This window comes from Microtus oregoni, unplaced genomic scaffold, assembly GCF_018167655.1.
Source record: "Microtus oregoni isolate MIOR12 unplaced genomic scaffold, Mior012 000049F_ref0000343, whole genome shotgun sequence".
NCBI lineage: Eukaryota > Metazoa > Chordata > Mammalia > Rodentia > Cricetidae > Microtus > Microtus oregoni.
This window is the reverse complement of record NW_024543223.1, coordinates 2308499-2334385: the sequence shown is the minus strand read 5'-3', so window position 1 is coordinate 2334385 and position 25887 is coordinate 2308499. Positions and strand designations below refer to the sequence as shown.

General features: G+C 50.3%; 1 protein-coding gene across 7 annotated transcripts; it reads left to right on the top strand.

Annotated features, from left to right (window-relative positions):
- The first annotated feature begins 490 nt into the window (after positions 1-490).
- LOC121436487 (POZ-, AT hook-, and zinc finger-containing protein 1) lies at positions 491-19661 on the top strand. Of its 7 annotated transcripts, none has more exons than XM_041636437.1 (5): positions 491-2725; positions 4102-4165; positions 9703-9874; positions 16408-16545; positions 17905-19661. In XM_041636437.1, the coding sequence occupies exons 1-5, from the start codon at positions 1455-1457 to the stop codon at positions 18321-18323; spliced, it is 2064 nt and encodes a 687-aa protein (XP_041492371.1). In that variant the 5' UTR covers positions 491-1454; the 3' UTR covers positions 18324-19661. The 7 variants fall into 7 exon arrangements, with proteins under 7 accessions (XP_041492371.1, XP_041492375.1, XP_041492377.1 ...); XM_041636441.1 differs by having other exon boundaries at positions 16473-16545; positions 17905-18086; XM_041636443.1 differs by lacking the exon at positions 16408-16545 and adding an exon at positions 5249-5340 and having other exon boundaries at positions 17905-18040.
- Positions 19662-25887: the final 6226 nt, after the last annotated feature.

Below are 25887 nucleotides of genomic sequence, written 5' to 3'. Positions count from 1 at the left end.
TCCAGACACACAGGCCATTTGCCTCGGTCAGTACGAGGCGGGCAGAAGGTTCCGCCTGCGTCGGGCCGGGACCCCGCGTCCTTCTTAGGGCTGCAGAACGGGAGAAGGTCGCAGCCGACTTCTGGGGATTTCGGCCATCAAAGGAGAGCTAGGCAGGGTGCTGATGCCCGCCCGACCTGAGGGTGCGCAAGGCAGACTGGAGGGGGGGCTCAGATCCACACGCTCTGGCCGCCCCTCCCGCACGCTCGCCTACACTCTGGGCGGGCAGCGGAGGGGCCGCTGTTGCTGGTTTGCTGGCTCGGCGCTCGGATTGTATTGGTCGGGGTCGGGAAAGGGGGGGCGCTGAGGCTGCAGCCCCCGGCCCCGCGGGCGGGGTGGGGAGGCGGGGGCTCAGGCTGCGCTAGCATTGGCGGAGCTGGGGAGTGGGGAGGGGGGGCAGGAAGCGGGGGGGGGGGGAGCGGAGCTGCAGGGGGGTGTATAAATAGGGAATGGGGGGACGTGCATCCTCCGCTGGGTGAGGGGGGGTGCTCGGCACAAAGAAAGTGGAAAGTTTGCGGCGCTAGGCGGCCCAGGCTAGGGAGCCCGGTGCGCACGTGCGGGGCAGGGACCACCGAGACCCCCCACGCCGAGCTCACTGCTTTTTTTTCTTTCTGCAAGCTGGGGGGGGTGTTGTTGGTATCGCCCCCTCCTTCTCCTCCCCCCAGGGGTGAAAGTGCAAGAGGAAGTGCAGCCGCTGCCATCTTTCCTCCGTTCCGAACGCACTGAGCCTGGGGCCGCATCGCCGCCGCTCCGCCGCCACCCGTGCCTGGCCTGCGGAAGGGCCCACTCTGCCACTGCCACCCACTCGCTTCGGCCGCCGCCTTCGCCGGCCTCCAAGACCCGGCCTACACCACCGCTCCCGTGCGCGCCGACCGCCGCCTTCGCCTTCGCCTTTTGTTTCCTTTGCTCCGGCGCCCCCGCCCCGGCTCGCGCTTTGCAGGGGACGCAGCGCGCGCCCCCAGCGGGCCCGGGAAAAGCCTCGGAGCGCGCGCTTGCGCTTGCGCGGCGGACCCCTCCTCCTCCCTGCGCGCGCGCGCCTTTTGGCTGCGCGCCGGCGCCGCCTGGCGGGCGGGAGGGGAGGTGGTGGCCGCGTTTGCAGGAGGGGCGCACCTCTTCGCTGGTTTACCCCCTGGAAGGTAGACCGAGAAAAGGAGCCGGGTAGGAGGAGAGCGAGTGCGGCGCCGGGTACGGCGGGGTGTGGGGTAGCTATGTGGGGGGCAGTGCACCGCTGGGTCTAGACGTTCTGATTCGGGCAGGGGGCGTGTGCGCTGGGCGCACCTGCGAGGACTACCCAGCACCGGGCCGCACGTGCCGGGAGTGTGATTTGTCCTCTGAGCAAGGCGTCTCGCTGCCTAGGGGAAGGGACTGGAGACCGGCGAGTGCCCGGCCCGACTAACGGGGAGCGGGCAGCGGCCATGGAGCGGGTCAACGACGCTTCCTGCGGCCCGTCGGGCTGCTACACCTACCAGGTGAGCAGACACAGTACGGAGATGCTGCACAACCTGAACCAGCAACGCAAAAACGGCGGGCGCTTTTGCGACGTGCTGCTACGGGTGGGTGACGAGAGCTTCCCGGCGCACCGCGCCGTACTGGCTGCCTGTAGCGAGTACTTCGAGTCTGTGTTCAGCGCCCAATTGGGCGACGGCGGAGCTGCAGACGGGGGTCCTGCTGATGTGGGAGGCGCGGCGGCGGCTCCGGGCGGCGGAACTGGAGGCAGCCGTGAGCTGGAGATGCACACCATCAGTTCCAAAGTGTTCGGAGACATCCTGGACTTCGCTTACACGTCCCGAATTGTAGTGCGCCTAGAGAGCTTCCCTGAGCTCATGACGGCCGCCAAGTTCCTACTGATGAGGTCGGTCATCGAGATCTGCCAGGAAGTCATCAAACAGTCCAACGTGCAGATCCTGGTGCCCCCTGCCCGGGCTGATATCATGCTCTTTCGCCCTCCTGGAACCTCTGACTTGGGCTTCCCTTTGGACATGACCAACGGGGCAGCCTTGGCAGCCAACAGTAACGGTATTGCTGGCAGCATGCAGCCCGAGGAAGAGGCTGCCAGGGCCACAGGTGCAGCTATTGCAGGCCAAGCTTCCCTGCCTGTATTACCTGGGGTAGACCGCTTGCCCATGGTGGCAGGACCCCTATCCCCCCAACTGCTGACTTCTCCATTCCCCAATGTGGCATCCAGTGCTCCTCCACTGACTGGCAAGCGAGGCCGGGGACGCCCCAGGAAGGCCAACCTGCTAGACTCCATGTTTGGGTCTCCAGGGGGCTTGAGGGAAGCAGGCATTCTTCCATGTGGTCTGTGCGGGAAAGTGTTCACTGATGCCAACCGGCTCCGGCAACATGAGGCCCAGCACGGCGTCACTAGCCTACAGTTGGGCTATATCGATCTTCCTCCTCCAAGGCTGGGTGAGAATGGGCTACCCATCTCCGAGGACCCCGACGGCCCCAGAAAGAGGAGCCGGACCAGGAAGCAGGTGGCTTGTGAGATCTGTGGCAAGATCTTCCGAGACGTGTACCATCTCAACCGGCATAAGCTGTCCCACTCTGGGGAGAAGCCGTACTCCTGCCCGGTTTGTGGTCTGCGGTTCAAGAGAAAAGACCGCATGTCCTACCATGTGAGGTCCCATGATGGGTCAGTGGGCAAGCCGTACATCTGCCAGAGCTGTGGGAAAGGCTTCTCCAGGTGAGAATGGCCCCTTCCCCCACACTCTACCGTGTACTATCTTAGTTATGCCTCTTGAGACAGTTCCTTGCCAGGACAAGGATCTGGGGATGTGGATCTTGTGGGGGTGGAGGGTCACTGGACCTTAACAGAGCATGTCATGTTTAGACAAAATGTTTTAAGAGATGGTGTGGCCAAGAGCTGCATCTGTCCCTTCAGGCAAGTTCTCCAACACTCGGGCACTACTATCCTCCTCCCGAGGCCTATGGGAAGGGGCCGGATTCCTCAGGCCAGGGCCATTGGGCCTCCCCATTCTTCTCCCCTGGTTCCCTTTGTGTTTCCGGCACCAGGCGTGGGGCCCCCTCTGGGGGCGGGAGGCTGGGCTCCTCCCTCGACTTTCCCCGCCTGAATGGCTGCGGAGGGAGGGCCTGAACAAGTGCGTCTAGGACTCCTTATACTCCCGAGGCCCAGATCCTTCACCGGTTTGAGTAGGTCAGCCAGGAGCTGTAGTTCCCAGCTTTGCCCCTCATGTGACCTAGGATCGAGAGGCGTAAAGCCGGCTATCAGGGCTGTTTTGCAATAGTAATACTAGAATCTGATGCGCGCTCTGGCCCACTGGCCCTAGAATCCAGTGAGCCCACAGGTCCTGTGTCTGTTCTCGACAGATGAAAGGCAGAGGCCCTCTTAAACTTTTAGTGAGCCTTCTTGGTAACTGAGGACTTCCTGGGAGCAGGGGGCTGGGTTGTTTTTTTTTTTTTTCTTTCCAGTTTGAGAATATTGAATAAAAGGCTGGTTTTAACTGGAATCCTGAGGACCTTGTGTGTGTCAGCTTAGGGACAGGGAATTCCCTCAGAGGGGCCCCAACTTCCAACCAGTCTTACCGGTCAGACAGCCCCTGCCCACCTGCTCTGGCGGGCATCTGGCCTGCCAGCCCAGCTGGGGACTTAAGGCTCCATCCCTGGCCTCTGGGGACTGAATTCCATCCGGGTGGCATTCATTGGCTGCTGTGGCGGGAGAGGCTGGGGGAGGGGAATGCAGAGCTTCTAAGGGGCTTTAGTCTGGACAATGAGTTCCACACCCCCCTCCCAGAAAGGCTGGGGCAAGGCATCCCTGTGTCATTCTAAAGCTGCTGCCTCAGGTCCTAGGAATCATTGAATTTCTACTGGGGGTGGGGTGGGTGGGGTGGGGTTAGCTAGATCAGAGTGAAACATTTGCTTCCCCCCCCCCCTTGGGGGGGGGTTGAGATGCTTGGAGCCAGAGCTGGGTGGTGACTTTGTCTTTGTCTTGCTGGGGTGGAGTCCTCCCTAGGAGAGGAGGTGGGGAGGAGGGAGGGAGACTGACCAAGTTTGGTCCATCTTTTTTGATGTCTTCTTAAAGTCTGTTGCTCTCTTCTCCAGGCCTGATCACTTGAATGGACACATCAAGCAGGTGCACACTTCTGAGCGACCTCACAAGTGTCAGGTAGGGATGGGACCAGGGTGAAGTTGGGTGGAAGAATGTGTTGCTGTGCTCCGAGCCTTTGGCCATGGGCAGGCTGCTGTGTCAGCCAGCTGACTGACCACTGCTTTGCACACACCTCCCACTTTGTCTCTCCAGTGTCTCCCTCGGCCCTCCTTTGTTCTAGACCCCAGCCCTCTTTGCTTCCCCCAGGGCTGAGATCCTCTTTCTTGGTTACTTGGTTCTGTTGCTTAGCTTTCCTGTCCTGGCCTTTGCAGGCTTCTGGCTGGTGGGCCACACTGCCACAAGTGTTGTCCTGGTGAGTCTGACACCTTGCTGGGCCTGGCTGCTGGTTTCCAGTAGTTTTTATGAACTGTAGGGATTGCAAAAGGGCTTCTGCTGGCCCAGCTAACAACCCTTCCCCTGGTTTGAGCTGAGTGGGAACTCAGGTTCCATCAGTGGAGAAAGCATGGCATTAGGAGAGGCTGGAGGTAGGGAGAGGGTGGTCCCATTCCAAGGCAAACAGCAGGAGCAAGGCAAGGCATTCTCTTCCAGTGTGCAATCTCATACGGAAGGCTGGACTGGATTTTCTCCTGTCTGCTTGAATTCTGTCTGGAGGCTCTATGGGCACCTAGAAGATGAGTTTTCCTTCCTGGCCTCTAAGCATTTCTGTGTGATGAAATATACACCGTCTTCTTGGTTGTTTTCCCCTCTGCTGATTTCAAGACAGTGTCGTGAGATACTCCTATAGTCTCTGACAGGGATAGCTACTTCTAACTTGTTGGCCAGCGCAGGTTCCAGGAGACGAGAGGAAGGAATGGATGTGCACAGGAGGGCAGAGTTCCAAGGACTAGGGGTAAGCCTTCTTCACAGAGGCATGGCTAGGCAGACTCTCCCAAGGATGCTGACTCAAGATAGGCCTGCTGGAATCTGTCTTTGCCTTGCTGCTTTCTGCCTCTCCATCTCTGACTCTGTTGTCACAGAGCACATTCTGATTCCCAGGTAGTGTGCTGAGCAGCCCCAGGCAGGATAGGAGGATCCCAGAGGGCAATGGGGGTGTGCCCGATGGCCTGGGGGGGTAACCTGCACTCTCTGCCCTTTTTCCAGGTGTGGGTTGGGAGCAGCAGCGGCCTGCCGCCCCTGGAACCTCTTCCTAGCGACCTGCCATCATGGGACTTTGCCCAGCCAGCTTTGTGGAGGTCGTCCCATTCAGTTCCTGATACCGCCTTTTCCCTCTCTCTAAAAAAGTCCTTCCCAGCCATTGAAAACCTGAGCCCAGCACACTCCAGCAATGCTCTCTTCTGCCCAGCCCCGCCAGGATATCTGAGGCAGGGTTGGACAACCCCAGAGGGTAGCCGGGCCTTTACTCAGTGGCCTGTAGGCTAGCCTGTAGGCTAGCCTGGGTCCTTCTGGAGTGGTGGAGGGGAGTGGTGGCTGGCTGGAAACCTTGCTTTTGGGAGAAGCCAGCAAGATGGTTCCTGCCCACCATTCCCAGATCTTTCCCCCAGCTGAAAGCTCTCAAATAGTGATTAGCAAGGAACACCTTTCTGAATGCCCCCTCCTCAGTCTCTTTCTGAACACTCTTGTCTCCCCTCCCCCTACCTTGACAGGGGATACCCTGGGCAAGCAACCTTGTCTGGGTGACTCTGGAAGTTGGAGATTGTCAGGAGCTAAGCCCCCCCTGTGTGCTTCCCTTTCCATGGCCTCACTTCTCATACTGATTGGGGTTTCTGGCCACCTTCCTCCCACTTGGGAGTAACTCCACCTCCCGAGAAGCCTCTGGCACAGCTTCAACAAGGGTCCATTGTGCTGTTGTGCTCTTCCTCCTCACAAGGTCCTGCTTCCATTTCTGCCTAGTGAGTTAGATGCTCATGGTTGAGTTTTTTTTTTTTTTTCCAGCTGCTCTGCTCAGAACTAAACTAACCAGTAGCTTTGTATTGTGATACATGGCTTTAGGGGCTGACAAAGCAGATAGACACTCCCTCCCCCAGGTCCCTTGGTGTGTCCCTTAAGCCCTGCATACTCTGCTGGGAGATCAGGAGTGAAGATAAAAGTTTTCATTCTAACATTTGAGGCTTTGTGTGTTTTGTCCTTGGTCTGTTATAACAACTGGCATTATTGTCCCTTGGTGTATGAGCCAGCTCCTGCCCTGCCTCTGCCCTTCCGCACACTCTCTCATAGACCTGACCCTGTAGCCAGAACCTTCTGAAGACCCAGCAAGGTATGTGCTGCTGGCTGTCACACTCTAGGCTTAGTTAAACCTCAGGGGCCTCCTCAGCCACAGAGAATGAAAAGGGTCGGTTACTCAGACTGATAGAAAAGCCTTTTGAAGGTAAGGGGCAGGGAGCCTCAGGCTTGAGTCTCCTTAACTGGTTCACATGCCCCAGCCATTGTCCTGGCCTGGAATTCAGCCAGAGCTAAGAGGCTGGAGTGTCTTAGCCCTCTTCCATTGCTTCTAGTGACCCCATGTCTGAGGCTGGTCAGACAAGGATGGGGGGAGGGGGTAACATTCAAGACAAAGGGGCTAAGCCAGTGGAGCTAGACTTTATGTGTTACCCTTAGATTTTTTTTCCTGGCTTTTCAAGGTACCCCTTATGTCTTCTGACTGCTAAGGCCTCTTAGGGTTGGGGGGTCCCATCCTCCAGCTGCCCCAATCAGGACTGAAAGCTTTAGAAAATGTGGTGGGGTGGACATTAAGCATGACAGGCTCAGTGGTGAGTAGTGATGATAGGCCTGTTAACAGTCGCAGACTGTGAGCCTTGGCTGAGCACACAGTAGGCACTTCAAGCCAGGAGGCAGTCACACTATGCTCTTGGTTGGCTGGCTTCCTTTCAGGGCCCTTCTGTTTACTCCCTGTCTGAAGAATGGGGAGTTCTTTCTTCTGGGTCTCCTCTTTAAGGTCTGTCTCCCTCAGCCCCTTCATGTGACTAGCCTCTTTTGTGTTCTGTGCGGTCAGAAGTTCTGGTTGGCCCAGACTTGGACTCACACACAGAAAAGCCCGGGGACTCCAGCCACAGAGGCCAACTGAACAGGAAAGCCAACAGTTACTTTAGTTTGGATGTGTATCAAGGTGGTAGTTTTTATTGTGCCTTCTTTATTCCAATAGGAGAGTGGAGGACAAGGTAGAGGATGCCAGCTGCATCTTCAGTTTTAATTTTGCTTAATTAATCCCCAAATATTTAATCCATTTGAGGATAATCTAGGGTTAGCTGTCCATTATTTTAGGTACCAAAGTACGACAGGGCAAAGCCTTTAAAGGAAAGATGGGAAATGGTTGTCAAGAGAAACAAGGTATCTTACTCTCCAGAAAGAGGAAGACAATCCTTCCACCTGGTCATGTTTGAGAGTAAAATGTTCTTGGTAGTTGAGGTGGCACACACCTTTGATCCCAGTATTTGGGAGTGAGGCAGTGGATCTCTGTGTTCACCGTCAACCTGGTCTACATGATGAGCCTATGTTTCAAAAATTGAAAACAAGCACCCACACTCTCACAGCGGAGCTAGCTCTTGTCCCTGGATGACCACATGTCTGTCCCTCTCCCCCAGAGGTGTGTTTATGAGAGCCCTTGCTGTGGTTTACAGGGCGCTAGCCTGGGTGGCAGAGTCTGAACAGCCCTCTCACTGTGGCCTATCACTGGGTCATGATGATAAATAACCTTGAGACTGAATAGCCAAGATGCTTTCTAGGTTGTCCAGGTGCTGGAGTTTGCCTGCACATCCTTGCCCCAAGTACACAGGGTCAGTGTCAACACCTTTCTTTCTAGAATGCACCTGTATTGCCTTCAGAAGCGGAAAGGGTATAGACTTGAGGTCAGTTCTCAACTCACAGGGCATCTGTCTGCCCAGCTATACACTGGTCAAGACAAAAAGACCTCTGTGTAGCTGGAAGATGGCTTGGAGACTGATCTGGTCAGGGTGTTTAGATTGTTCCTTTCTCTGCTATTTGAGCCTTGGGCAAGTACACTATCTCATGTTAGCTTCCACATTTGTCAAAGAAAAACATAAAAGCAGAATGATACTAGGGTGACCTGTTTAAGTTAGCACTGTTTACTTGTGATGACAGAGAACAGGAGCCGGCTTGTGCTGGTGCAGGTGTCTGGTGTTGAGGAGGGAAATGGTGGCGGCATCTACCTCCATGCATTGCTGTCAGCTTCATGCTTTGACTGTACAGTAAGGACATACATATGTGTATGTGAGGACAGTGGTCAGACACTTACCTTGAGATTTCAGGTTATCAAGACCCACTTCTAACAGGAAATAAAGGCAGCTCCCTTCTGGCAAGCTGATGGGGTAGCGGATTAATAGCAGCACCCTCCACTGTGAAGGTTGCTTTCTCTTACAGCCCTAAAGCGAAGCACACACAGGGAAAAGAAATTTAAGTTCAATTTGACTTTAGCCCCTGAGGCATCTCCATGGAACCAAAATAGCTTGAAAGCCACTGGGTCTGCCTCTTTTCAAGGCTTTGTGACATTCTGTGTTCCACAAGGCACCCCAGCCTTTGCATGCCCCAACAGAGGAAGGGATGTTGGGGAGAGATAATTGCTAGGGAGCAAGATCCTCATTCTCAGGGTGTGGGTTCTGACCGTTACTTCACAGTTACAGAGCCAAGCTGCGAGTTGTGCTGGGTTGTACCTTTCAGTGGCTGCACATTCCTAGAGTGTGCAGGGGTAACAGCCTGCCTTAGGGGCCTGCTAAATGCGTGAGCCACAAAACACCAACGTCTCTGTATCAGTCTGAGCTCAGAGCCTGCCCCGCCACGCTGGTGTCACTCTTCTTAGCAACCCTTCTCCACCATAACATTGCACAGATGTCCTCAATGCCTGCAGCCCACTTCCTCCATTCTCACATTAGCAGAACTGACACTATCATTTTATAAGCTGCTTTTTAAATTCACATTACAAGAATATTATGAAGTGTTATCTTTGTACTTTGTCCTGCCTTTTCCATTTCCCTGTGGCCAAGACAAATGTCATATTTGAATGAAGCAAATATACTGGAGTCTTTGAATAAAGCAATAAGGGGAAACCCTGGGATAGGGAGCAGGAAGACTGGTTTATGTACTGTAACTCACTTATTGCCATTGCTCCTAAAGTCAGTGCTTTGTGGTTAAGAACGAGCAGATGTAGAGGTGCACACCTGTGATCCCGGCACTCTGCAGAAGGATGAGCAGTTCAAGGTCAGGTTCAGCTACACGGACTTTGAGGTTAGCCTGCGATGTATGAGACCCTGTCTCGGAAAATCAAAGGTGGGGAGAAAGAAAATGAACAAATACTTAACTCTTCACTCAGTAGAGGAGCATAGGACTTAACTGGTCATGTCTTGAGCTTGTCTGTCTGTGGTAAAGAACCAACAATTCTATCTCATATCCCATGAAATAGCACTGTGGCAAGGAAGGGCAGCCCCTTGGCATTGTGAGTAGAGCCTTACCTACTCTACCTGAACCACCCAGCTTTCTAAAGGGACTGATTGCACAAGGTAACAGAAACGGCTTTGCTTCCTGGTGTACTCGGCCAAGTGTGAGATGTCTGTTGTTCCTCATCTTGTTTTCCTTTCTGAACTCAGACCTGCAATGCCTCTTTTGCTACTCGAGACCGTCTGCGCTCCCATCTGGCCTGTCATGAAGACAAGGTACCCTGCCAGGTGTGTGGGAAGTACCTGCGGGCAGCATACATGGCAGATCACCTGAAGAAGCACAGCGAGGGACCCAGCAATTTCTGCAGTATCTGTAACCGAGGTAATTTTCCCATTGTCTCCTCACTTTAGAGGATGGGCCTGATCTTGTGGAGAGCCCACTCTTCCCGGACTGAGAAATGCCTTCACCCAGGCTTTGAGCACATCTCTCAGCTAGTTGTCTGAAACCTCTCCCTTTCCAAGAGGCTTGGGTGCTTAAAAGAGCCCAAGAGACTTAATAATGGGAACAGAAGGAAAGAGGTGATTCCCCCAACTCGGGGTCAAATACACCTTCCACAGTGGCAGGATAGATGAATTCACAAATACACTAAACAGAGGTTGGCTAGCAAATGAGACTCAACAGCCAGGGAAGGAGGCTGGATCTGGAGATGAGCAAGAGACAAAAACTTTCTGGCATAAATGTTTAAAAGATTCCAAACATATTGTGGTCTTGATGAAAGAAAGGCAAAATGGAAGGTGCTCTGAGAGGACAGTGCGTTGAGGCGAAGGTTGGCCTGTGTGGTGTCTAGCTGTGGCAGCAGTGTTATTTTGGATGAAGTCCGCCATGTTCCTGAGGCTCTGCTGGGTAGAGTTGGCTGTCGGAAGTGCTGGGAGTTTGTTTGCAAGCAGTGTCTGTGCTGAAGGAGGTTGGGGCGAGGCTGCTGCTGGCTTTGGCCACTTGGGCATGTTGCTTGTTGTTTCCCGGGGCCTCTTGTGTCAGTGTTTTAGTAAGTCTAGTATCTGACTTAATGGGTTGAACACTGAACCAGGAATCAGGAGACAGGGTTCAGTTTCAGCCTTTGCTATGTAGCTTTGGGCTCTCCTTGCCTTGCTTCTTCTCTTAAAAGTGATAAAGAGCCTTCCCCTTTCCATCTCATGGGGTTGCTGTTGAGTACCCTAAGAGAAAGTAACTGAGAATTCTTGTACCTTTGGGACACCCCTCCTTATACTGTAAAAGGGTAAAATGGTTTGATGCTGCTTCCTGATAGTCTGGTTTGGACAAGGCACAGGACCCCCTGTAGGGTGCTGTCTCCGTGAGGCACACTGCTGGGTAGATGTTTTCTTGGAGTCCTGGAACCAGGTGCCTTCCAGAGACCTCTCTCTGATTTGCCTTGAATGCAGCCACTAGCGGCTTCAGCAGCTTCAGTGACTTCGTTTCCCTCGAGGTGCAAATGTTGGGGTGGTGAGGGCAGGCGTCTTAGAAAGCTGGTTTCTGCCTCGTTTCATCCTAACCTGGCTTCCAGAGAGTACCTCCAAATACCTCTAAACTTGCCGAAAAGCACCCTCAGAAGGACTTTGTCAAGTTTTCCCTATCCTGGACTGGTTCCGTTGGCAGAGCTGAGCGCTGTGAAAAGGATGTTAATAAAACCGGAAGTCCAGCCTGGATGACAGGCTCAGGCAAGAACTGCACAGCAGCCCAGGTGGGGCAGCAGCGAGGTTCACCCATCAGGACACAGTTTTCCTCAAGAGCTGCAAAGAGGACTTGAAAACCAGCCACAAGCCATGTGACTAGAGTGTGGCATTCACAGAGTAAAGCCAGAGCCTACCAAGACTGTGGACACAGGCTCGAGAGCAGTCTTCAGCAGCAAGTCCCACTCCTCCAGGACCAACCTGTGCTGAGTGCTCACAAGAGAAAACAGCTGCAGCCATTCTCAGGCGAGGAAAAGCTGGATGCTGCCTCTGGAAGACCAAACGGACAGCAACACACAGACGCCAACAAAACAAGAGGGTGGAAGAGGATGAGGGGGCTCTGTGTCATCCTTTGCCCTGTGCCACCAAGGAATCAGGCTTAAATAAATGAATGTTCTTGGAGCTGGGCTTGTGAATTGATGGTAGAGCACCTGCCTGGCATGTCATGGCTTTTTGTCCAGTCCCAGGCACTGCAGAATAGTCTCAGGTGAGACTGAATCAGGTGAACTCACAGGTATCTTCTTCTAGTCCAATAATATTTTGTTACATTTTTTGGATTATTTTTAAATTGTGTGTGTGCGTGTGTGTGTGCGCGTGTGTACCATGTATGTACAGGAGCCCATGGAAGACATCAGATCTCCTAGAACTAGAGTTACAGGAGGTAGTGAGCCAGGATGTGGGTGCTAGGAACCAAAATTGGGTGCTGTTACAGAGGATTGTTTTTAACCACTGAGCCGTCTTTCTATCCCTACTGTTGTTGTAATAGGAGCGGCGGGGCTGCGTCCCCAGCACCCCGGCCGCCTGCTAGCTTATTCCCCGAAAAAATTACACGGAAACTGTATTCTTTTGAACACTGCTTGGCCCATTAGCTCTAGCCCTTACTGGCTAATTCTGATATCCCGATCAACCCATTTCTAATAAACTGTGTAGCACCGGTCTTACTGGGAAAGATTTAGCATGTCTGACCTGGCGGCTTGCTTCATTGCGTGCGTCTGCCCAGGAGAGGGGAGGATGGCCTCTGCTCCAGAGAGCAGAGCTGTCGAGTCTGCCCGGGAGAGGGGAGCATGGCGTCTCTGCGCTCACTTCCTCTTCCTCCCAGCATTCTGTTCTGTTTACTCCACCCACCTATGTTCTAACCAGTAAAATGGGCCAAGGCAGTTTCTTTATTTTTTAACCAATGACCTTCCTCCATCATACTGTGAAGCCCAGGCTGGCCTCAGCTTGCAGAATTGCTTGTGATCTTTGCATTGGAGAGACTGAGGCAAGAAGACAGCTCAAATTCCAAGCCAGCTAATGCTACACAGCGAGCTCTTGTCACAAAGGAGGTCAGGCCTAGTGGCCTGTTCCTGTGGCACTTACAGGGCTGAGGCAGGAGTATTCTCATGAACTCAAGGATAGCCTGGGCTAAATGGCAATTACTAGGCCAGACAAGACCTTCTGCCATAAAACAGAACAAACAACAACAAAAATACACAAGAGGGGGTTAGAGAGATGACTCAGAGATTAAGAGCACTTAGCTGCCCTTCGAGAGGACCTGGCTTCGATTCCCAGCACCTACGTGGCAGTTCACAGCTGTCTGTAACTCCTGTTCAGGGGATCCAGCACTCTCATTCAGACATACCTGCAGGCAAAACACCAATGTACATAAAATAAAAATAAATAAACACACAAACACACAAGTGGAGGCCAGGTGTGGTGATGCACACCTTTGATCCCAGCACTTGGGTGGCAGAGGCAGGCAGATCTCTTGGGTTCAAGCCAGTCTGGTCTATAAAGTGAGTTCCAAGACAGCCACAGTTACACAGAGAAACCCTGTCTTGAAAAACAAACAAAACACACACAAAGGAAACTTTCTCCTGTCAGATGAGCACGAGGGCAGCAAGGTGGTGCTGTGCCACTCTCCTGCACTGGCAGTCTTAATACACTGTTAGATTTGGCCCCTCCAGGGTTTGGACACAGAAAACGCAGTCCCCAGTCTCTGCAGGGACACAGATGAGAAAATACAACTGAAGAATAGTGGCCTCGCGCCATAACAAACTCTGTTTCTGGAGAGGATCAGACTTACTGGCAGCAGTCACATGTGTGCTCAGTGCTTCCATCATGGAGGCCCAACATCAAGCTGAGTAGGTGGGTGAGCTTAGAATTTCAGCTAAATACACTTGGCCTCAAAGATATGTTCTGCCCAGAAACTCAGTTTCTGTTTCATCCCAACACTTGACTTGCTGAGTTGCTATGTTTAAGCTCTGGGCTTTAAGTGGCAGCTGTGGGTCTGTTCTTGCCACTTTCTAGTTAAGTTTGCTATAGGTAGTACCATCCGCAAGCAGGAGAAAGTCAAGGGAATCCAGCCACATATTCCACAGAATGGTTTCTGGGAATATACAGCATGTTTTTATTGAGTATCTGCTGTATTTTCTTGGTAGATCACTCTCCCTACACAGAGTGCTTTTCTTTCCATTCACTTTGACTGTAGTAGACTTGTTCTGGCATTCCATGAGGGGGCTTCACTCTACTTCAGAGGCCCCAAAGGAATGAAAAACCAAAGAAAAATTCTCTTGTGAATTGGTAGCATTGTATCATCAGAAAGTTCTGTTGTCTTATACTGGTTTCCAGGGCCACTGTGTCCTGTTGGGTGTGTTTGGGTTTTACGATGCTACCTGGAGGGGTAGGACTAAAAGCCCCCTTCTCTTCTCTTTAGCCTTGCTGACCCGTTCTTGGCTATAGCCTACTTCTTAGGAATGTCTGTCCTCCAGTGTCTGGCCTCAGGCCAAGCACTTAAGTATAGCCCAAACAGCTCCCCAGGCAGGCCAGACAACTAGCACCTGGTCCAGGTCAATCTTTGAAGTAACTGTATTAAGAAAGGAAATACTCTCCTAATCACACATTTCCCTCGAGGACCACCACCACCTGCTATCCTCAGGAGTTTTTGCTAAAGAAAGTTCCCATAAGCCAGCCCTCTGTTTCCTGGCAGCCCATTCTAACACATTCATTACCGCACAGTTGTGGTGATGATAATGAACCCTATTGCACAAGTCCAAAGGACTTTTTTGTTGTTTGTTTTAAAGCTCAAGGGCAATTTTTTACTAGACTTTGAAAGAAAATTATCAGGGTATATTAGGCAGAGTTCTCTAGAGGAACAGAACTGATAGAATGTAAGTGTGTGTGTGTGTGTGTGTGTGTGTGTGTAAGAAAAGGTGATTTATTAGAATGGCTTACAGGCTGTGGTCCAGCTAGTCCAACTGTGAGTGGCCTAGCTTGCTCATACTCTCAATACCTTTCATTGGTAGAGAGAACAAGCTTCCTTCTTCCAAGTTTTTTATATAAGCTGACAACAGAAGATGTGGCCCAGATTAATGGTGGATCTTCCCATCTCAGAAGAGCCAGACTAAAAGTGGGTTCACTTCAAATTATTTAATTAAAAAAATCCCTCACAAAGCCAGGCGGTGGTGGCGTAAGCCTTTAATCCCAGCACTTGGGAGGCAGAGACGGGGTCTCTGTGAGTTCAAGGACAGTCTGATCTACAAGAGCGAGTTCCAGGACAGCCAGGGCTGTTAGGCAGAGAATCCCTGTCTCAGGGGAGAAAAAAGAACCCTAACAGGTATACATGGCTGCTTGAGTTTTAGTTAATTCCAGATGTAGTCAAGCTGACAACCAAGAATAGCCATCACACAGGTAGACAAGTAGCTGCTGGGAAAACAGGAGGAAAAAGTCTGTCTTGCCTTTTAAATTAAGAATGTGACATGCCCACCGGGCAGTGGTGGCGCACGCCTTTAATCCCAGCACTCCGGGAGGCAGAGGCAGTCGGATCTCTGGGAGTTCGAGGCCAGCCTGGTCTACAAGAGCTAGTTCCGGGACAGGCACCAAAGCTGTCTCAAAAAACAAAAACAAACAAACAAACAAAAAAGAATGTGACACATATGAAAATTACTAAGTCTCTTATTTACTAATCGGTAAAATGAGTATAAAATAATAATTTACAACAGGTAGAGTGTTTGGGGAACTTTGTAGAGTACTTCTTGCAGCACGCTGGGCCCTCGCACACTAAGAGCATTTAAAAGTGAACCTTTCGCGGAGCAGTGATGACACACGCCTTTGATCCCAGCACTCAGATGGATCTCTGAGTTCAAGGCTATCCTGGTCTACAGAGCAAGTTCCAGGACAGCCAAGGCTACACAGAGAAACCCTGTCTCAAAAAACCAAAAATATAAATAAATGTAATGAAACAAACTTAAATGGAAGCTGAAATACCTAAATGTGCTGGCCAGATCTGGAGTGGATTAAAGGAATAAAATGAGGGCACTGACCTAAGTGAGCATTATAGTAAAAAGCTTTGGCTCCTGCTAATGGTCCTTTCTGATCCTTGACTATGGTGGGATTTAATGACACACTTCCTCCCTGTCAAACTCAAGTCAGTCATTTTATTGGCCTGCCTGATTCTGTGGCTGTCGTCCTTGCAAGGCCTTGTGACATTTGTGGAAACTGGCTCAAGACCTGTTCTTCTAGCCTGAGATACTCGTACCTTAAACTGACTGCCACACAAGGAGTAAAGTGGAGCAGCTCTGCGATGCCTGGAGATCATCCTACGAGAACCTGACAGATGTTCCTAGACCAAATCCAGAAGACCACCATGGACAAGGGATGACCACGCTGCCACTTTTGTGTAACTCCCTGTCTCTGTTCTTCAGAAGGTGGAATCGGTTCTTAAATTATTGTTCTGAAGGTGGAAAAATTAAAATAGAGCATGCTCCAACATGCTCTATCCCCTGGAAGCTTCCTTGGGGACTTCATTTGTCTCCATTGGGTTTCCCTGTAAGTGATAATAAGCAGGCTTCTGCTGGCTGGAACCCCATATGCTTATCTGACCACATTTCTAGCCATGGTCTCTGCAGCTGACATGGGCCTGTGCGACATCACTCAAATCACCTGGTACTGAGGCACCAAGTGAGCCAAGCTGGCTGGCCTGGGCCCTTCAATATAGCCTTTCCAGAGAAGCTGACTCATGGACAGTGGCACTCTCCATCCTGACCTCATGGCCTGACGTGATTGCAGATGTTTCTGAGCCAAGGAGAGGACCCCTTCCAGGTGCAGCTGACCAGGAAATGCTAGCCAGAGCTGCCAAAGAAAAGGCATGGGGAGCAGAGAGTTATCTCTTGCTGGCTGTGGGATCTCATCTCCTTTTGTCTTGTTTAGGTTTCTCCTCTGCCTCCTACTTAAAGGTCCATGTTAAAACCCACCACGGTGTTCCCCTTCCCCAGGTCTCCAGGCACCAGGAACCCATCCTGAATGGGGGAGCAGCGTTCCACTGCGCCAGGACCTATGGCAACAAAGGCAAGCGACCCCTTGCTCTGCACTTTGCTTCTCTGCGCAGACTGTGTTGTGGGGGCGCTGGGCCGGGTGGTGGGGAGGCAAGAATCGCAGTGCTCTCCAGGACAAAGTTATCATGGGTATCTCACTCCCAAGTGAGTGAGGCTTTAGGGTACTGCTGATCCAGCCTGCCTCCTCTTCCCCAGCCTTCCTTCCTCTTGGGTAGCCCCTATTGTCTGGAGCCCTGCAGGGTTGCCCTAGGGACAGAAGAGGAGCACTGCATGATGAATTACTCTGGGTCTACCCACTGCCTGTTGCCCTGTAGGATGGTATGGACCTGTGGCTGAACGCTTTCTCCTTGGTTGTTACTATGGGTGGGTGGGAGCCAGTGGCTGGCTTCTTCCATGGTATCGGTGGTTTGTTGCCACAAGTGGCCTTTTCCAAGGAGCCTCTGGCTGCATTTGTGAGATGCATGGCAGTAAATGAGCTACCTGATTGCCTCTGATTTGGAGTTGGTTTGTTTGACAAGAGTTCCAGGCTTACCGTTAACTTGGTTCATGTTGTTTGGTGTCTCGCTGTTATTGCCTTTTCGCCAGGGGCATGGCAGATGGTAGAGATGGCATGCTCCATGCTCCCATCACAGACCTCCCATCCTGGCATGGCTCTCTGGACCCAGGCAGGAAGCTGTTATTTGGCAGTAGACCCCAGTGTGGGCCAGGCAAGGTAGGACAGTAAGGGGCATTTCTTGGTGTGGATGGGGCTACCCAGCTGACAAAGTTGTTCAGAGTTGCTGTTCTGTGTACTTTGGCTGTATGGTCCTGGAAGGGTCTCTGCAGAAGTGGAAAGGTTGTAAAAGCCTCATGTAAGGGTTGGTGCTGTCTGAGCCATTAGGAAGATCTAGCTGAGTAGAGGATCTCATGGTTCCAGTTTTGCCTGCTTTGTGAAGATAGCCACTGGCCTAGTGCAGCGGACAGGCCACTGACACATCTGCTCATCATAATCAGAATAGTTTTACTCCAGAGGCACCTCTGGAAGCACCTAGGAATTGGACGTCTCTGGGTTGTTCTGGGCAGAGGTAGGAGGGATCCCCTCCTAGCCTTCCTTCCTTTAAGCAGGCTGAGATGATGGTGAACTCTACACACACATCTGCATGAAGAGTTTAAAGTGAAGGGAGGCTGGTGGCCCCGGGCACTGTCATCTTGCTCCTATAGGCATTCTAGACTCCTAGACAGACCAGCCAAACCTCCGTGGGTTCTGCCAGGTTAGTTAATGGCCAACTATCCCTCCAGAGCCTGTGAGCTGGCCTCTCATGGTCCCTCCAGGAGGGGACAGATCCAGTGCCTGACCTCATCTCTTCCCTGGTTTTTTTTTTTTTTTTCATAGAAGGCCAGAAATGCTCACATCAGGATCTGATTGAGAGCTCTGATTCCTATGGTGACCTCTCAGACGCCAGTGACCTGAAGACACCAGAGAAACAGAGTGCCAACGGCTCTTTCTCCTGTGACATGGCAGTCCCTAAAAACAAAATGGACTCTGACGGGGAGAAGAAGTACCCATGCCCTGAATGTGGGAGCTTCTTCCGTTCTAAGTCCTACTTGAACAAACACATCCAGAAGGTGCATGTCCGGGCCCTTGGGGGTCCCTTAGGGGACCTAGGCCCTGCCCTTGGCTCACCTTTCTCTCCCCAGCAGAACATGTCTCTTCTTGAGTCCTTTGGATTTCAGATTGTCCAGTCAGCGTTTGCGTCATCTCTGGTGGATCCTGAAGTGGACCAGCAGCCCATGGGGCCTGAAGGGAAGTAAGACGTACTGTGTCCCCACAGAACAGCCTCTGGGGACTGCCAAGAAATGCTGCAAATGTGGAGGGAAGTGATGTCTTTGGGTTCTGGAGCTGAGAGATTTTTATTCATTTTTAACCTCCATCCCTGCCCCTACCCTACTCCCCTTCCTGTCCATCACCCATTTCTCCTGATGGCCTTAGAAACAAACAGACTCTCATCCGATACTCTCTGCAGAAATATTTGAGAGACCAGGTATGGGACAAGGGCAGAAAACACTACATAGGCCTCTCCAGCAGCACCGGTCCTGGTTCTTCTAGTTCTGAGTGAGAGCTTCTGGTACTCAGCTCTTGGTGATCTTGGATCTCAGTGGTTTTGGTGCCCCCTACCCCCAACTTCTTTCATTCCTCATCCCCCTTCCTATGTCCTCAAAAGGAAATTACAGTTGGGTCCTCTCATGGCCAACTATTTTTAAGAAAGCCAGAAACCTACAGCATCCCATGGACTATAGTATGAGTGTCCTCTGAGAGCCCTTTGAGGTTGGCCCTGGTCTTCCTGAGATACTGGAAGCTAACATTTCACTGCCAGGACAAGCTTATCTACTGAGGACACATCTACCCCAAATTCCAGTTTCTTACTTGATTTTAGCCATTCAACTTGCTGTTGGGTTTTGATCTCTAATTCTTATTCTTGTTATTTTTAGGACCAGTTGTAGTGAGTTGCTACTGAAAGCTACCCCAGGTGACACAGAGCTCTTTGTAAACCGCAGTCACACTTTAGGGTTAGTATTAAACTTTGTTTAGATGTACCATAATAAACTTGGCTAGTTGTTTGAAGTCTATGGAAGAAATAGTTTTATGCAAAATTTTAAAAAAAAAATTCCAGTCTGATCAGGAAGCGATTTCAATGGTGTTGGGGGCCAGGAAAGTTGAAGAGCCTCAGGTAGAGACATTGTGTACCTTGGTTGTGTTACACTTGAGCAAGCCCAGGTTGACCTTGTGATGTGAATTGATCTGATCAGACTATATTAAAAACATTAGTATGATACTCTGCCTGCTCCCCTGAGTCCAGTTTTTCAGCTGTGTCTTTGGGACCTGGACATCAGCAGTCTATACCCCTTGTCAGGGAGGGGCAGTAAATGATTCTCCATTGCACCAGTTCCCTGTGCCTCATATGGGTAGATGTTCCCACCAAAAGACAGGTTTCCAGGACTCATTTACTCATTCAGTTCTTGTTTGCACTGCTGTGTACCAGGTATGTTTTTAAGCTCTGTAATAACAAAACAGCCCTTGGCCTGACTACAAGATTTAAGTATGGCTTTCAGGCAATGAGGAGTACAAGAGGAAAATGGCAAAAGGTGATGATGGGTTGGTGACAGCTAGTAGGTAGGGTAGCCCCCTCAAAGCAATGACCTGTTACAACTGGGAGAATATGTCAGGGAGAGAAACATGACCAGGAGGTTCGCCCTCACATGTTGTAGGTGGTTTTGTTGTTCATTAGTTGTGAATGTATGAAGAGAAGATAGTCTTAGTTCTGTGTATGTATGTGCACATGTGGAGGCCAGAGGACAGTCTCCAGTGCTGTTCTAGAGGAGCCATCCACCTTGTTTTTAAAGGTGCTCTCTCACTGACCTGGAATTCGCCAAGTGGGCTAGCCTGCAGGCCCCTGGAATCCACTTCCAGTTCTGGGATTACAAGTGCACAGCACTGACATGGGCTCAAGGGCTCAAACTCAGGTCCTCATGTTTGCAAGACAAGCATTTTACCAACTGAGCCCCTAAAAGGAGAATTAATGGAAACAAAAACCAATCACAAGCCAGGCGATGGTGGCGCACGCCTTTAATCCCAGCACTCAGGAGGCAGAGGCAGGCGGATCTCTGTGAGTTCGAGACCAGCCTGGTCTACAGAGCTAGTTCCAGGACAGGCTCCAAAGCCACAGAGAAACCCTGTCTTGAAAAAAAAAAAAAACAATCACAAGAGGGACTGGGAGGCTTATAATACTGCAGGGATCTTGAGAAATCCCGAAATGAATAGAAAGTCTTTGATCTCCAAACAAGAAGAAACAAGTAGTGATAGAGAAGATAAATAGCAAGAGGGACAAAGCACAAAACTGCATAATTCCACATTAATAGTAATCACATTGCTATCTGATTTAAAGGTAAGTTTTTCTGGCTACATTTTTAAAGTAAGTCATTCATGGGTAACTTCCTACACTACACTTTGTGGACTGCAGAATCAAGGGTTGGCCATTTGATGCGAGTTAGCAAAGAAAGGCTGGCCTAGCACGCTGGAATTTTGCAGACATGTGGCTTTGTGACTATTACAGAATTTGCAACCCAATTATTCTTATGTTAAAGTATAGACCTTGAGCCAAGACTTAAATGTGTTTGGCCTCTGGACACCCTGGCCCTGCCCGGGGCAAGTGAGGACTGTAGTTATAAAGGAGTTTCTATCAGTGCCTCATGGCAGGAAGTGAACAACAAAACAAGCAGGTGCTCCTGCCTGCCCCCAACTACCTGGACCCTCCATGCCACAGACAGAAAGCTGTGTAAAATATGAAGGGTAATGGCCTTCGTGCCTGTCCAGGGTAGAGAGCTCATGCTTTTGCTCCTGAGCAAACCTTCAAGCCTCAACGTCCTCATCAGCATACTGCCATCACAAGCTAAGGATCTACCTGCTCTTCAGCTCAGCTGTGAAAGTGGCCCTGTTACTAGTCACCCACTTCCTGCAAGTGACAAACAGGTGCGGAGGTAAGCAAGCTCTTCATACCTAGAATGACACCTCCCACTCCCACCCCACCCCACCCTGGTGACTGGGACCGTACCCCAGACTTCCCTGGGCTTACTAAAGTAAAGGGTAGATCTGTCCACAGGCATACCATAGTGCTAGCTCAACTACTGCTGGAAGGTCCGGGCCATGAATCACAGGCGGAGACCGAGAGGCCCTGTACTCAGCTCCTATGGCAGATTAGCCTGTGAAGGTGAGGGAGATCCCATGTCAGAAAGGGTCCTAGTGAACATTGCTATGGACAAATTTGATCACCAGCAAATTAGAACCTGGATACCTAGCAAGACAGGCTTCCTGATCCTTCTCTTAGCAGCCTAGAGTGCCTCCATCCCCACAAAATAACTACATCTAACTTACCTTTGGATTTCCCACGCCATCCCTTGCTTCCTACTTGGTATTCTCCAAGATCAAGTCCCCACTTGTTGGTCTCTCTTTCTCTTTAATATGTCAGGCCTTTATGGCATTTTCCCTGTCATACCCTGTTCCAAATAAATGCAGGCATCATTAATAATAATGACACATGAGGGGTGCCAAGCACCTGCCTGAACTGTCCATGTATGATTCATATCCACTCAGGCAGTAAAGAGCTTACACCAGACAGCAGTAGGCAATCCAGGGAGACCGGAGTCCAGCAGTGCACCCAGCCTCCCATGGGGACTGGTCTTTCTTTACCCCAGCTGCCCTGGCCAACTGGAGCTTCCACACAGACTGCACAAGCTTAGAGCCCCAAGTTACCCCTAGCCTGTCCTCTTAGCTCTGCCCACAGCATGTCCCATCCTATCTTAATCTGCATGTCTGCATCTTCCAGTTTCCACAGCCTTCTTTAACTCTTGCTGCTCTCCTAAGCCCTGTCCTTTCTCAGGTAACCATCACTATGCTGTGGTTCATGCTTATCCCATCAACAGCCAACCTACTTCAGACCCCTACACTACCACTTTCAGAGAGAGCTGGGTCTAGTTAGAAAAACAAACAAAAAACTTCCTTTCAATTTATTTCAACCATCTCTGATTAGATGCCTTCAATGTAATGGAGAGAGTGAACAAGAGCAGGACTGACTACTATTCCTGCAGGGCACCAACAGGTAAGCATTTTTGCCGTTAGGAAGGGAGTGTTTATCCTGGCTTAGAATTTGATGATGTACCATGTTGAAGAAAAGTCGGTAGCAGGAGTATGAGGCAGTATGTCACAGACTGCTCAGAGGAAACAGATTATCCAAAATATATTTATTTATTTTTGACCATGTAAAACTGCAGAGGTGTAGTGGCAGATGCTTAAAAGCCCAGCGCTTGGAAGGTCAGGAGTTTAAGGCCAGCCTCAGCCACTTAGGGAGTTCAAGGCCAGCTTGGGCTGTGTTTACAAAAACGTTTTAAAAAGTAAAGCACTTGGGTGTTATAACTAAATAAGTTATTCTCTGGTTGGACTGCATTTGGGTCCCCAGCTGCCATTTTATTGCAAGTTCAGCTTCTGCTCTGCTCGATCTAATCCTGTTTAGGGTCTCTGGTTTTATTCAGAACCAGGGTTTGGCCTCCTGCTAGCAGGCTCAAGGTTCATGACTTATTTGAAACCCAAAGCTTGGGATTCCGTGGTCTGCTATCAATTCACTGATCCAGGCAGTACACTGCTATATCCTCTAGTAAGGCTGCTCTATGGGGCACACACAAGGGGTCCAATGTGCTCATCACCAAGGCTGCCTACCCAAATCACTTTCTACCCTGTTTTTTTTGTTTTTGTTTTGTTTTGTTTTGTTTTTGAGACAGGATCTCTCTATGTAGCTCTGTAGACTGGACTGGCCTTGAATGGAGATGCTTGCTGCCTCTTGAATATGGAGATTAAAGGTGGTGGCACAAAAGGCTGAAAAGATGGCTCAGCAGGTAAAGAGCATTGATTGCTCTTCCAGAGGACCTGGGTTCAATTCCCAGTACCCAAATGGCAGATCATAACTGTAACACGAGTAACCAGGGGATTTGGCACACTCACAAACACATACATGAAAGCAAAACACCAACGCACATTTAAAAAAAAAAAAAGGTAGCAGCACCATGCCCATCCCAGAGAACAACCCTTTAGAGTCTGATCTTCCACTATGGATCCCACAATCCAACTAAGATTTGTGCAGGAAGCACGTGAGGCATCTCACTAGACCTTTAGGGGTTTTTGTTTGTTTTGGTTTTTTTTGAGATTGTCTCACCAAGTAGCTTCTACTGGTTTGTACTCCCTATGTACTGGAATACTGGGATTAAAGCCCTGGCAGCCCTTTAACTTCACAGCTTTGCTTAGGATGGTGGTAAACTATTGGCTTGTGTATGCTGCTTCCTTTGCCTGTGGTTCTTTTTTGTTGTTGTTTTGTGGGGTTTTTGTTTTGTTTTGTTTTGCTTTTTGAAACAGGGTTTTTCTGTGTTAACAGTCCTGGCTGTCCTGAAACTCTCTGTAGACCAGGTTGGCATCGAACTCACAGAGATCCACCTGCCTCTGCCGCCCAAGTCCTGGGATTAAAAGCATGCACCATCACCACCAAGCTATCCTACAACATTTTTTATGACTATTTCCCCATATAAGACCAAGTTTCTTTGAAAATGGGATGTAAAGATAACTCATCTTGAGGGCTTGAAAGATGGCTCAATGGTTAAGAGTACCAGTGCTCTTCCAAAGGACTTGTGTTTGATTCCCAGAGCCACATGGTGGCTCATCCCCAGTTCCTGGGGATGCAGTGTCCTTTTCTGACTGTCTCAGGCACCAGGCACACATGTGGTACACAGATACAAGCAGGAAGAAGACCCATACATAAAAATTTTAAATTAAAAACATAACTCATCTCAGTTACCTAGAATAGTACCTGACCCTTCACAGTCACTAATCCATTCAACAGCTCTCCTTTCTGAATGGCCACCATGTGCTGAGAAAGACTTAATTTTTGCCTTAGGAGAGAGAGAGAGAGAGAGAGAGAGAGAGAGCGAGAGCATGTAGTTCTATGGGGCAAGAGACATGCATAAATAAATGTCTTTACAAGAGGAAACACGACAGGGATAGGGGAAACAAGTGCTCTAATGTGCTGGCAGAAGCTGAGAAGCCAAAAGTCAGGTCTGAGAAAGTCATGGCATTAGAGAAGGTCCCTAGAGTATGCTTAAGACCTATGTGGGGTGGACAGGAGCAGAGGGGCTCAGTGGGACAAACTGCTCTGAAGTACAAATACCAACTGACATCAAAGTACAAACCCCTTCATCCTACCATGGGAGAAAGAGCCTTGTCAGATTACAGAAGAGCTTCTAGAAAAAGGTGGCCAGTTACCAGACCAAAGGGGTCAGTCTGCACGAGCGCTTCCTGAAGCTACATGCCAGGATAACAGTGTAACTTGGCCTCTCAACTCCAAGCGGTTCACTAGCAGTCCTCACCTCAGAGCCTCTTTGCAAAGCCAGGGCAAAGGCCCAGCCGGGACGCAAGGGAGAGATGGAAGCCCAGGATGGGTAGACATTCCACTACTTGGGACTCCTTTCCAGGATTCATCCCACCCTCGGGTTTGAGAACATCTTAAATGTTTTAAGCTATAAACGGGGACTGGGAACTCCAAATAGGTGATCCTTGTCCCTTGTGTAATGTACTCTGCCCTCTTACCCCCCCAATACACATTGAGCTAATTTTTCTCACTAATAACTGAAACTAGAATACACTGGTCCATCCTACAGGGTAAGAACAGTCAGCTCCAACCCTGACAAGGAGTCTTGGGAGCTCTTTTTCTTTATTTTCTCCTTTAATGGATTTCCCTTTCTTTAAAGATGAGCCCTTACTCCCCCAGCATCAGCTCAGACCTGGACACCAGGCCCTATGCTTCATTCTCTTCTAAATCAGTGGGCCAGGCAGTGGTGGCACACGCCTTTAATCCCAGCACTCGGGAGGCAGAGGTAGAGGCAGAGGCAGGCGGATCTCTATGAGTTTGAGGCTAACCTGGTCTACAAGGGCTAGTTCCAGGACAGGCTCCAAAGCTACAGAGAAACTCTGTCTCGGAAAAAAAAAAATCAGTGTATGTTCAGATGTGGACACCGCTCAAGGGTAACAGTCCTAGGCAGCACAGATACACATACTGCTTTAGGCTTTCCATGATTCCTGCCTGCCACAGAGAACACTTTGCCAGCTGGTCTGGTCCCCAGCTGCCCCCTGGTGGCTGCTTTCCCTCTTTTTGTCTTCCTCCTGGGCCTACTCTTACCTTCAGGGATTCAACTCCTCCTGTCCTTTTGTAGAAGGCACCTCCCCCTTAAAAGAAAAAAAAAACGGGCTAGGGATACAGCTCAGTGGGTAGAATGCTGGCCTAACATGCACGAAGCCCCACACTGGGTTCCAGCACCACATAACACTGGGTGTGATGGACCCTTGCAATAGCAGCACTTGTAGAGGCAGGAGGGTCAGAAGTTCAGAGTCATCTTCAGCTATATAGCGAATATGAGCCCAGCCTGGGCCTCATAAGACATTATCTTAAAAACAAGTAACAACAAAATCACACACTTGTCAAGAATCTTCAAAATATTTACCTCCCTTGACCTAAGAATCCCACTGGTGGAAACTTTAAAACAGAGTAACTCAAAGATTTTTTTTGGTGGTTTTTTTTTTTTTTTTTGTCTTTCAAGACAGGGTTTCTCTGTGTAACAGCCCTGACTGTCTTGGAACTCACTATGTAGACCAGGCTGGCTTCAAACTCACAGAGATTCTCCTGCCTCTGCCTCCTGAGTGCTGATATTAAAGGTGTGCGCCACCAATGACTGGCTCTTTAAAAAATGTTTAAAGTTAGAGCTGTAGAGATGACTCAGTAGGTAA

What these genes read in the sequence shown, in the direction of transcription:
- LOC121436487 (XM_041636437.1), top strand. Translation starts at nt 1,455, where the DNA reads ATGGAGCGGGTCAACGACGCTTCCTGCGGCCCGTCGGGCTGCTACACC. An exon ending in CTGCAGTATCTGTAACCGAG is followed by an intron (nt 9,875 to 16,407) that starts GTAATTTTCCCA and finishes TGTCTTGTTTAG; the next exon opens with GTTTCTCCTCTGCCTCCTAC. An exon ending in CAGGACCTATGGCAACAAAG is followed by an intron (nt 16,546 to 17,904) that starts GCAAGCGACCCC and finishes TTTTTTTCATAG; the next exon opens with AAGGCCAGAAATGCTCACAT.